A 12782-nucleotide genomic window follows, 5' to 3' on the forward strand; every position below is an offset into this window, starting at 1 on the left:
CACATCTGCCACTGAGCCACATCCCCAACTCCTCTTATTTTGAGAGAGGGTCTTGCTAAATTGGCCTCAAACTTTCAATTCCCCTGCCTCAGTCTTCCAGGATCACAGGAATGCATGACCACTGGACCCAATCCAGTTTTCTAATCTACTTCACCTTATGTGTACTCCGCCTGCGCCACTTTGCTTCTAAATTGATTTTCAAATATGTTTTGCAGGAAACTTTTTTTTTTTTAACTCTTTAACCAGAACAACAGTATATAAATCAGATAACAGCAAACTTTGTCTAAAGGAGAGGAGTCCAAAGCCCCACTATTTTCCTACTCTCAAATCTTGGGAAAGGAACACGGCTCAAAAGCAAAAATCACCCTTTTTCTAGTACATAATGTTTAATGGCTTCATAGAAGTCATTTTAATGTGTGATCGCCTCTGAACCCTGTCATTTATGGGACAATCTTTCTTCACCCATTAATGTGCTTTCAGCAGGGTATGAAATTTTCCCCTAGTCTTTCCTGCCCTCCCCTCCCCACAGAAAGGAGTTTGTCTCAAAGGCGATAAGGACCAAAGAAGCGAGCAACTCCATACTCTGCCAGGAGAAGGACCTTGGAGACAATATTCATCCACTTAAGAATTATTTACCAGTCTGAGTCTGACAGAGCCTCTAACTTCACTTCCAATACAGTAGCCAGGCAGTGACAGCAGGGCTTTTACACCCATTCTCTGTTGTTTTCACAACCACCAGATAAGGGACAAATTATTCTATTTTACCAAAGACAGAATTGAGGCTCAGAAAAAATAAAATACTTATTCCCGGGATTGACTAGACTCTTCATTTGGAAAGCCTCTGGAAGTCAGTCACCCTGTCTTGAACGCTGATTTTTCTCCACTACACCTGGCAGAGAGCTCTGCACATGGTGGGCGCTCAATATGTTGGCTCCGCGCTCAAGACCTGGGAGCATAAGCACCAGAGGGCGCCCATGAGTTCGTCCGCCAACCCGCCGCCCCCGGGGCCCAGGCCGGACTTCAGGCCTGGGTGCGGTTCTTCGGCGCCAAGCAGCTAGCGCGCCCCAAGCGAGAACTGGGAGCAGGGGGAGCCCCATGATCTCCGTCCGCCCCGCCCCCCTCCTCCCCAGAGTTCGGCGGCGCCGAGCCGAAGGGTGCGGAACAACGACACGACATCCTGTTTTTGGGGCCCGCAGCTCCGCCTGCGCCTCTGCTGATCGTGTCTTTCCCCGGGGTGCTGACGCCAGCTCCGCTTTCCCCAGTCTCCCCACCCTCCCCAGGGGTCTGGGGCCTTCCCACTGCTGAATCACCACCATCCCGCACTCCCCTGAGGCTCAGGGCAGGGGTGGGGACTGCCCCAGGCTGACCCATTAGAGTTATACTTCAGCCAGCCTCGGCCACCGCTGGATCCCTGGCTTGGCTGAAGGCGCCAGGCCTAGGGTGCCTTTTCACCCTTTCCCCGAAGGTTGGTGGGGAGGAGAACCGATGCCTAGCGCCTAGCTTAGGAACTCTGCGGGGACGGGGTAACCCGAAGGCGGGGAGACCTGACCTTGAGAGGCCTGACCTGAAGGGTCTCAGGGGAACAGGCTGGGGACTGGGGCAAGTGGGAAGCCCAAGACTCAGTCGGGCGCGAAGACCGAGGACACTCGGGTGCAAGGGTGAGGGGGAACGCGCCCGCGGACTTCCTGGTCGCGCCCCGCCCCAGCCTGGCCCGCCCCCGCGCCCCGCCCCGGCCCACCGGCCCGCCCCCCCCACTTCCTCCGGCCTCCCGCTCTCACTTCCTTCTCGAGCCCGGAGCCGCTGCCGCCGCCCCCAGATCCCCCGCTGCGGGGAGGGCACCAGGTGAGGCCCAGCCTGGGCCGGCGGGCAAGGGTCCTGGGGAGGGGAGCCTGGACCGGCCGGGACCCCGCGCGGGCGCGGGCTCTAGAAGTTTGCCTGCGGGAGGCCGCCGGCGGGAGGTTCTAGGCTCACTCCAAGTTGGGCGGGCGCGGCCAGCCGGGCGGGGCGAGGACCCAGCCACTTGGAGTCGGTGGCGGTTCGGTGAGGGTGGGTTTCCAGCGGCGATGCCGGCTTGCCGAAGCCACGAGAGACCCCTGAGGTCGGAGAGTCTCTGGCTCCGCGACAGAAGATTTTGAAGTGGCAAAGGTTGGAGCTGGGAGTTGGGATTCAGAGGTGGTGTGTCCTCAGAAGTTGTGGGGAGTGTTCAGAAGTGTGAGGGGAGAGGGTCTCTGGGACGGAGAAGGCGCTCCCTCTGCTCTGGCAGTTGTGACATTTGTAAGGCTGAGATGGGGGCGGTGTATGGGGCCTCTGAAGCCCGGCACTGCTGGGAAAGAGCGTTCTCCCTGGAAGAAAAGATGCCAATTCAGACTCACTCTGAGGATGCAGCCTAGGGGGTCCCCTGCACTCAGGACGACCCTGCCCTCAGCTGCAGCTCCGCTGGCCCCATTCCTTTTCTGTTTTTCCGAACCCCAACCTCTCCATCCCTGGAGCTAAGCAACAGGTTCTTATTGTAGTAAGCAAACATGTGCTGTGCCTAGTTCACCTAAACGTAGCCTTGCACTTTGGGGGATAAACTGAGGAAGTAAAGGGCCTGCTCTAGTCCTGTGACTGGAGGTGGCAGAACTCATTCAGGACTGATAGTCACTGACAAGTTATAGGGCTCTGGCCTTAAGGAACGATTGGGAATCATCTCCTAGGCTTTTCCTTCCTTAGTCCCCAAATTCTACATATACTATCTTCCTGCACCCTTTCTTTAGGGCCTACCCACTTTCATCCTCTTCAGTCTCTTCCCCTACACACACAGACATGCCAAGGCCCAGACCTTACTCTTAGCATCTCCCTCTGTTCATCTTGGTTTCCTGCAGACTCCCTCTTTACTTTTCTTCCCAGCTTCTGGCAGCCACACCTTTCACCTCCCTCATTGCTCTTGATCTCTCAGCCTGCATCTTCTGTCTGTCTTCTTCCGTTTCAGCTACTTATCTCCAGCTTCAGGATCAGGAACTACTGTAGAAAATTAGGCAAGTTTGAGAGACTTTCAAACCTCCCTGTCTTGGAGAGGCAGGCTGCAGTCTCCCAATGATAGACATGATTAAAAGGGCTAGAAATCTGTGTGTGTGTGTGTGTGTGTGTGTGTGTGTGTGTGTGTACACGCACATACAAGTGCCTATGTTTCTACGTCTTTATCTTGGCGACAAAATAACTGCCTTCACCCTTGAGAGCCCAGAGCAGAAGCCAGCAGAATAGAATGAAGGGAACCTGCAGTGGGTGACATTGTGGTTAGGCAGGAGGAAGCAGTCTATAGCAGTCAGGGGAGGGTGACACAGGAATAAGACTGGTGAGAGAGGCCATGGGAAATCAAAATCACCCCAACCCTGGGGTGCTCTACCAATAGGCCATGCTTGGCAACTGAGAGATAACCTAAACTTTGACTTTCAATACTTACTGGTTCCAACATCAACCAATGGGGAGAATGGGACAAACCATCTAGTGTGATGGAAGAAAAGGGAGGGGGCAAAGGCAGGATTCTGGAGAGAAGACTGCAGCTGGTTTAACTTCAGTCTTGTTTTTTTATTTCAAATCAAGAAAAGAAGGATGTAAGGCAGAGCTGTCTGCCCCCTCTTCACTGCTGTCCAGGCTGGGTATCCATGGTCCTGGTCTGTATCAGGATATTGGTAACCAGGAAACCCTCTGGGGTTCTGCTAACCCTTTTTCCTTCAGGCATCTTTAATATTCCCCCTCTCACCTAGGACCCTCTTCTCTCACAGGAATTTCTCCCAATTCTGATTTTTAGTCCCTCCTATTTCTAAAAGTGCTTGCCTCCATTCTTGAGCTCCTTCCGCAAGCCTTTGGGCTGCATGCCGAGAGATCTTTTTCTTTCTTCCTCCTCCAGTCGTCTGTGTTTATTAGAAATATACTCTCTACTAGAAAAAAAGAGAAGTAGAGAGGACCAAGTGCTACATTTGGAGATCTCTCAAGCACAGCTATCTTCATTCTCCATCTTGTCCTCTCCCATCTCACAATTGTCCCTCTTCCATAAGTTGTTCTTTCCAGTCCGGCCCTTCTACCCACCTGTCTCTCTTACTCTCATTTCTGGGAGGTACAGAGGTTTGGTCCCAGGAAGAAATCCAAGGCTCAGGGAAGGATGTGCATACAAGGCACTTTCCTAGCATCACAGCTCAATAAAAATCCCTAGAAGTCCTGATCCCTGGCCTGGAAAGCCAGTATTTGTTTTAGGATACTGCTTAACTAAGCAACCTACAGGATTGTGAGGGTAAAGATAGTATGGAAGAGACTCTCTTCCAGGCAAGATCTGGCCCCACTGAAAGTTTGAGCTAATTGCAAGAAAATCATGACTTGAAAAATATGACCAGGAAATGAGGGATCTAAGTGGGAAAATACTATGAGGAAGGAAGTACAACTTAGGAAGTTACTATTGAGGTCATAGTTAAAGAAGTATGAATGGTCAATGTTGTGACATGAAAAGAAGTAGTGGTGTGACATTGTCATGGATCCTGGTTGGATCTGGGATTTAGATAGTTGTTTCTGGCAAGATGTTGGGGCAGATGAGATGGTTGGTATGAACTTTTAGGAGATTATGAGCAGAAGGATATTCGAGGTTGTGGCTATAGTGAGACAATTGGAAAGATATTAGGATGATGGTAGCTGTGGAACTGGGAATAAGAAGGGATTTCAGGCTCAAACTAGAGGCCCCTCTCTATGTGTACATTGTTGATACATTAGAGATAAGGTTTGTAGGGGTCTGTGAGAAGAGTTAAGAAGGGAAACCAAAGACAAAGCCTAGGCCACCTCCCCAGATCAGACTGGTTTTCCTGTCCAGGGTCCAGCTTCCTCTTTTGTCCTCATCTCAAATGGGGGAGGGCATCTCCCCAGGAACTAAGGGCAGAGGAGGAGCTTCTTAGCTAGGGCAGGGCTGGCTGGCCAGTAATGTTAGTGCTAAAACATAAACACTGCATGTTGGGCTAGGCATGAGAACCTGGAAACTTAGAAGCAAAAGTGACTCAGAAATATGTCAACCTTACTCCTTTGGACCATAGTAGGGCCATCCTAAATGAAGTCAGAGAGATTGTGGGACCCTTCAGTTTAGAGGAACAGTTCTGAACTTCTCTTGTGGAACTAACATCAGGCTAGAGATTAGGAGACCCAAGTCCTTGTCCTGGATTTGCAGCCAACTCTCTGTATAACCCTGGTCAACTTAGTTTCTCTTGGCTCTGTTTCAACATTAAGGAGTTGCATTATCAATACTTCCAAAGGGCACAGAGAATACTGATAGCTTGGAGACTCTCTCCCCTCCATGAAATTCCTAATTGCAGTGTCCCCACTCTGGCCACTCCTGTCCTCACCATCCTTGATATAATAGGCCTTCTCCAAAACACAAGGATTACTATAAGTTAAGAGCTAAGAAGAAGGGAGAGTGTTGGGGATTTTGCCAGGGGCAGCAAGACTGGGGAGTACCCTGTCCCCACTCTGCCCCACTGATGGTGGAAAACTGATGCTAGAGTTTCCTCCTTGATGTTATTTTCCCTTGTGGAAACCCCCACAGGCCTTCAGTGAGGCTGATGGGCCTGAGCAGCCCTGGGTTTCTCTCTGGGTATTTTCAGGTGGGGGAGGCAGGCTTGGGAGGATGGCACTTCTGTATAGCCTCATGTGAAACGAGCAAAGGCAAAGGAAGTGCCACTTCACAGGTCTTTCATGGGGCTCAGGGGCTGCTGGGGTGCTGAGCCACTGCTGGGCGGGAGGAGGAAGCCAGTGTGTGAGCATTTCTCTATGCTGCTTGGTGTGGGAGGGAGCTCCCCCAGCCAGAGCTGTCCTAGCCCTAGGGTTCACCCTTTGTGGAACACCTCAGGTTCTAGGATGGTCAGGGAAAATGGGAAGGATGGAGATTTATGTAAGGGTCCTACAGCCTTCTTAGCAACAATTGTCCTGTTTCCTGTATCTAGACCCTAGTGATGGCATCAAGTCTCTTCTTACCCTACCTGATGTAGTGAAGGATTTATGCAGAGGCTGAAGGATAGAGAATGGTGATAGCTTGAGAATCCTCCCGCATGGATTTTTTTTTTTTTTTTTTTAAGCCTGGGAACTAAGCTCTCTGTTCTTCCTTGCTAGTGGGGAGAAGGGGAAGAAAGAGAGACTCAGCCCTTGGCCTGGTCCCAGCCCCACACTGACCTCATGTCTCCCCCTAGCTTCTTCCTCCCAGCCCAGCTGCAGCCAGCTGCACCCTGTGGGCCTCCTTGTATTACCTCTCTCCCCTCCCTTCAAAACAAATAAACAGGGGCTAGGGATGTGGCTCAAGCAGTAGCCCGCTCCCCTGGTATGGGTGCGCTCTGGATTCGATCCTCAGCACCACATACAAACAAAGATGTTGTGTCTGCTGAAAACTAAAATGCAAATAAAAATATTAAAAAATATTTAAAAAAAAACAGACTTACAGGCCTTTCCAACAGTTCCTCTACCCCTTGCCTATATTTGACCAAGGGTCTTTAGATATTCCAATCCAGTCCTTATCCTTTTGGATTTGGACAGGACATTTTTTTCCTACCCATCTTCCTCATCCCCTCTGAGCTAGCTCTGTTTGCTTCACCCCCTTGCTCTTCCAGCCAGGGACAAAGCAATATAACTTGTGTATGTTACCCTAACTTCATGCTCCTCAGGGTGAGAAAGAAGTTGGCTACCTTTATCCTGCATCCTTTGAGCACAGAGGCTCTCCTTGTTCCCAACATCAATGTCTGTGAATTGATGGGGTAGAAGGTGTGTGTCAGCCTGTAGCTTTTGCTCAGCCTTCTGCTGGATTTCAGCAAATAAATGAAATACAGATTTCCCTCCCTATGAGGCATCAAGTTATTTCAGCAAAATGAATAAAACAGTCAGTACTGGGAAAGGTAAGCCAGGAGAGGAGGTTGCTATAATCTAGAGAAACTGAGGAGCAGAACTGGGCTTTGATGGACAGGAAGAATCTGAAGACGGTGAGCAGCAATCCAGGAAGACTTGTGTGCAGAGTCATTAAGGACAGATTGAGCCCATTCATTTATTTACTGACAGCCACTGTACTGTGTTCAGCTCAGGGAGACAGAAATCAGCCAGGACCTTGCCCTCTGGGCCCTCTAACAACAAGAGATAAGATTCAGATCAGCCTGCATGTGATACAAGAATGAGAGACACAGGGACCAGACTTTGGATAGGATAAGTCACTTGTGACTTGGGTAATTCACAAAAATTTTGCTGGAGGAGGTGGCAGAGTGCTTGGCTCCATATCACTACTTTGTTTTGGGGAACAAAATATGGAGGCCACCTCGTAGAGGATCGTGGTGGTATGGCCAGAACTGAGGGTTAGGATGCCCAGAGATACATTAGAGTTAGAATGAGATTCAAGAGGGCTGCAAAGGAGAACCCCATGTTAGAGAGGCAGTCTAGAAAGCCTCTACACTTGCCCATTCTAGAGCCAATTCCTCCCCTCCCCCATCCCAGTTGGGACACTTCCCCCTGCTCTAACGGCCACAGAGGTCTGGCAATCAGGCAAACATCAGTGCTTCCTTTTCCTCCCAGCTTCTGTGCCTGTCCGGGCCACACCCCAAGGCCAGGGCCTACTGGGTGCAGGCTGGGCTACAGGGAACACCTTCATAGGGTTGGCCATGCATGAGTTATGCTCCCATGGACTCCCTGCTGGAACCAATTCAGGCAAATACTAGGGAGAGAGGTTTTTGTTTATCCTAGTCTTAGCTTTTGGGTGTCATTGCTCTCCAGTAAGATTTCAGCACTATGGTTTTGGCTGAGATGGGGCAATCCAATCCTGGTTTCTGGAGGAATCTATCCAGATATCAGTAAAAAGGCAGGTGCAAACAGATCAAAATGCAGTAGTTGTACACTATTGTATATGCAGCCCTATATTCACAGCTTTTTTGCAGTTGAAAGAAGACCAGCCTCCAGCATTGGAGGGGCATTCATAGCTGAGTAACTTATGTATGACTATTGGAAAAGGAGAATCACATGAGTCAAAGCAGGGTTAAAAGGATTGGCCATTATATGGAAATTCAAAGATGAATTCAGTAGCCTCATGGGATGGTGAGATTTAAGCTAGTCCTTGAGGAGTCAGGAAGATTTTTTTTTTTTTCCCTCCAGTATTGAGGATTAAACCTAGGGGTGCTTAACTACTGAATCACATCCCCAGTCCTTTTTAAAATATTTCATTTAGAGACAGGGTCTGCTGAATTGCTAAGTGCTTTGCTAAATTGCTGAGGCTAGGCTGGCTTTGAACTCATGATCCTCCTGCTTCAGCCTCCCAAACTGCTGGGATTACAGGCATGTGCCACTGCGCCCAGTTTAGGAGTCAGGAAGATTTGTGCAAGGGAAAGGGAATGGCAACAGGGGGGGAAAAAAGTTAAAAAGTTCAAAGGCAAGAATTATCCTGGTTTGTCTGCAGAAGTCACTGAAGACCTCTCGGGAATGAGGAGCTGGGAACTCACACTTGGAAACTACCTACATTGTATACACATTGTATATTAACGCACTTAATTCTTATAGTAACCCTATAAGGTTTATACTGTTGCTACTGCACTTAAAAGATAAAGAAATTGAAGCTTTGAGAAACAAATCTTTATATGTCTAGGGTCATATAAGATGAGAGGTAGAATTAGGCTTTAAACCCAGGTCTGTATGCATCCAAAACTCCTTTCAGATTTTGAAGAACTCTGAATGACAAAATGAAGGACCAGGCATGACCTGAATTAAATTTGGAAAAGCCAGAACAAGTCCTTGTAGTTTAGCTAATACATACATCTACAAACATCAATTTATTTATTAAATGAAGATTTTTTTTTTAACGCCACTTAAAGTCAACCCTAACCCCAGGAGGGCTACTCTTGATTTAGCATCCTACAGCACTGACATCCCTTCTTTTTTGGCATACATTAGACCCTACCTTTTAGCATATGCACTCCTTAAATGGGCTAGGGGAACTTATTCAATCCAGTTCCGGCCAAAGGGTTTCTGAGAAAAGGGTTGTCCTGGGAGAGAGGATGAGGTTCTGAACTAAATGTGAATAGGGAAAATTGGGCTGCTGCCACCACTCAAACTTATGCATACTCAATGCTTCCTGCCTCTTGGGATGAAAGGCTTTGTTTCTGTTACCTCCTGTGTGTACAGTACATTACAGTTTACAGAGCATATTCATTATCATGCTTAGGATTCTCCATGCATCCTCCTGAGGCTGGGAGGTCAAATATTATCACTCCTATTGTAGAGATGAAGAAACTGAGGCTTCAGGAAGGGAAGTCACTTATTTGCTCAAGGTCACATAGTTAGCTGGTTATGAGTAACTTGGAGACTATGTGATTCATTGAGGAAAACAGTCTTTTAGAGTACAAAACTGGGCTTGTGTCCTGGCTCCCATACTAACTGTGTGACATTGGGTTACTATAACTGCTCTGAGTTTGTTTCCTCTGTCAGTAGAACCAAGTGACATTGTACTGTATAAAGCCCATGTTAGGGCTTTTTATGAAGGGTCAAGATCAGCAGATGAACTGAGGAGGTCAGATTTAGGTATCTTATACCACACCTTGTTTTGGATACTACCTCATTCATAATCCATTTCCGGTGTCAGTCGTTTCCTCACTGGCCGGGAAGCTACCCTCTCCCTCCCTGCTCCTTTGAGGGCTGATTTACTGATTGTTGGTTGATAACTACATCCCTAGAGAGCCATTTGTACTTTCAGTCTCTTGGGGCTTATAACTGCTGGCCAGAGTTCCCTCCTTGCCATCCTGCCTGGGCCAGCCCATTGCTGGGCTTGTGGGAGAGAGTTCTCAAAGGCCACACCCACTCCTACTCTATGTGGACCTGGAAGATTACAGGCCCAGGAGTTCTGCTATAAAACGCCAGGGCCTCCAGATAATCCAGTGGGCACAAGTAGTAGCACCTACTCCTACTGCCTTTTGTCACAAGCATTTTCAGCTGTTTCCAGGAAAGGGAAACTGAGGCCCAGAAAGGGTAAGTGTCTCATGTTTGGTTGCAGTGAGTCAGGAGACCTAGGGCTAGAACTTAAGTCTCTGGACTTCCACTCAGATTCTCTCCACTGCCCTAGAGGGCCCTTGGTTTCTTTCTTGACCCATTTTCTGAGGATTTCTACCTAGGTGTCCTGAGGCTGAGCAACATACATATTCTGATGCAAATAAGGTGGAAATACTGTCAGTGTTAACCAGAGAGGCAGCCTTTCAAACCATTTCTTTTCCAACTGGTCCCAGGGGAAACTGGCCTAAAAGAGAACTGGGACTAAGTCCTTTGTCCTTTTTCTAGCCCCCACACCACCAAAGTTCCTTTTCTACTTCACAGTAGACAGACAGACACACACACACACTGTCTGATTTTTGAGACTTTTGAACTGAGAGATCAAATGTTGGGATCCATATTTAGTAGACTCTGTAGTAGATCACTGCAGTACTAGTGTATTGTACCCTCCTTTGTTTGTGCTGCCTTGGGAAAAATAAAAAATAGCTGATATTTATTGACCAGGTACTATTCTAAATGCTTTATGATTTCTAAAATAGGCAAATGTGATGGCACCATACTTGCAATCCCAGTAACTGGGAGGCTGAGGCAGGGATATCACAAATTCAAGGTCAGCTTCAACAACTTATCGAGTCCCTGTTTCAAAATAAAAAGGACTAGGGATGTGGCTTAGTGGTAGAGTGGCCCTGGGTTCAATTCCCAGTACTGGGAGGAGAATACACACACTCACATACACAAACATATATATAAAACTCACATTAACCAATGACGTTGTTATTATTTTATCCCCACTTTACGGATAAGAAAAAGAGGCATAGAGGGGCTAAGTGGTTTGTCCAGGGTCACAGCTAGAAAAGAGCAGAACCAGGATTTGACCTTAAATTATCCTAATACCAGTGCTGATGTGTTTCCCACCACATTACATTGCTTTTTTGTAACATGTTGCTGGATATTGCTCATTTGTATCTCTCTCTCTCTCTCTCTCTCTCTCTCTCTAATTGGGGATAATGTCAGGTTGAGGAAGTAGGAGCTGCTTTCTGTGTGTAGGAGCAGGGGGAACACTGGTTGGCCTATTGGGTCCACCTTGGCCTGGGTGAGCACATGAGAATACCTGGTGTTCCCAAGCAGAGCTGGGCAGGGCCCAAAACACATTTCTTGTGTTTTATTTAGAGACAGGGTCTCTCTAAGTTGCTTAGGGAGGTTGGCTTTGAACTTGCGATCTTCCTGTCTCAGCCTCCTGGGCACTAGGATTAAAGGAGTGTGCCACCACGCCGAGTCCTATGGTCTTCTTTAAGGGTCACAAGGGAGTCCTTTGTCTGAGGACAGATAAGGTGCCAAGGCAAAACTGGTGCAAGGGGGCAGGTGCAGCCTCCAAGCAGAATGCCATTCTTCTTCCCACAGGTAGAAGCCTTCTTAACCAAGTGTCCCTCTCATTTCTCCATAGGTCACTGTATCCAGAGGGGCCCAGAAGAGACAGGAGGCACTGCCTCCACTACTATAGCTTTATCCACAATGCAGAGCATCAAGTGTGTGGTGGTGGGCGATGGGGCTGTGGGCAAGACGTGCCTGCTCATCTGCTATACAACTAATGCCTTCCCCAAGGAGTACATCCCCACAGTGTTCGACAATTACAGTGCCCAGAGTGCAGTTGATGGGCGCACAGTGAACCTGAACCTGTGGGACACTGCGGGCCAGGAGGAATACGACCGCCTCCGCACACTCTCCTACCCTCAGACCAACGTCTTTGTCATCTGTTTCTCCATTGCCAGTCCACCCTCCTACGAGAACGTGAGGCACAAGTGGCATCCAGAGGTGTGCCACCACTGCCCTGATGTGCCCATCCTCCTGGTGGGCACTAAGAAGGACCTGAGATCTCAGCCTGATACCCTACGGCGCCTCAAGGAGCAGGGCCAAGCGCCCATCACACCTCAGCAAGGCCAGGCACTGGCCAAGCAGATCCATGCTGTGCGCTACCTCGAGTGTTCTGCCCTGCAGCAGGACGGCGTCAAGGAAGTGTTTGCTGAGGCTGTCCGGGCTGTGCTGAACCCCACGCCAGTCAAGCGTGGGCGGTCCTGCATCCTCTTATGACCTTGGCCCTCAGCTTGGAGGCTGCCCCTGACCCCCCACCAGTTGTGCCTTGGCGCCTTGTCTGCCCCCAGCTGTGCCTTAAGGACTAATTCTGGCACCCCTTGCCAGGGGGCTCCCTGAATACCTTTTTTTCCTTAAGGAGGCCCATGGGAAATGGACTTTGGGTCCTACCCTACTCTGCTTGAGAACACCAGGTATTCTCATGAGCTCACCTGGGCCAAGGTTGATCCTTCCCAAGAGGCCAACCCAGTGTCTCCACCTCTCACATTTTCTGCTACTGACCAGTCATCCAGCTTTCCACAAAGTTGTTGCCTATTGTGGTGCCTCCTCTCAGGTTAGGGGCTGTCGGCCATCTCTAACCTCTGCCCTTGCTGCTCTTGGAATTGACCCCCAAGATGTCTTCTCCTTCCCCCAAGGAAGGAGCCACAGAATCCTGAGAAGATAAATGTGTCCTAACCTGCCCCCATGTGCCCAGGCCTTATGCATTTGCTGACTGACTCAGCCCCCATGCTCCTGGGGGCCTTTCCTACCCCCAACAGCATCAATAAAACCTCCTGTCTCCAGTGGCCCTGGCTCCTCCCTGTGTGCTGGGCATTAGGGGGTGGGCATGGACTAGGGCTCCCCAGAGACTGGGAGGCTTTTGTTTCCTTTAAGAGGGGACAGGAGACAATAGGCTTCAT

At 49.2% G+C, this 12782-nt stretch overlaps 1 protein-coding gene across 1 annotated transcript; it reads left to right on the forward strand.

Moving 5' to 3' along the window:
- The first annotated feature begins 1766 nt into the window (after positions 1 to 1766).
- On the forward strand, positions 1767 to 12655 carry Rhog (ras homolog family member G). Its single transcript, XM_026400991.2, has 2 exons — positions 1767 to 1842; positions 11459 to 12655. Exon 2 carries the CDS (start codon positions 11527 to 11529, stop codon positions 12100 to 12102), a length of 576 nt encoding a protein of 191 aa, XP_026256776.1. The 5' UTR covers positions 1767 to 1842; positions 11459 to 11526; the 3' UTR covers positions 12103 to 12655.
- Positions 12656 to 12782: the final 127 nt, after the last annotated feature.

The sequence above is a fragment of the Urocitellus parryii genome, chromosome 4 (genome assembly GCF_045843805.1).
Source record: "Urocitellus parryii isolate mUroPar1 chromosome 4, mUroPar1.hap1, whole genome shotgun sequence".
In the NCBI taxonomy this organism is placed as follows: Eukaryota; Metazoa; Chordata; class Mammalia; order Rodentia; family Sciuridae; genus Urocitellus; species Urocitellus parryii.

What these genes read in the sequence shown, in the direction of transcription:
- Rhog (XM_026400991.2), top strand. Translation starts at nt 11,527, where the DNA reads ATGCAGAGCATCAAGTGTGTGGTGGTGGGCGATGGGGCTGTGGGCAAG.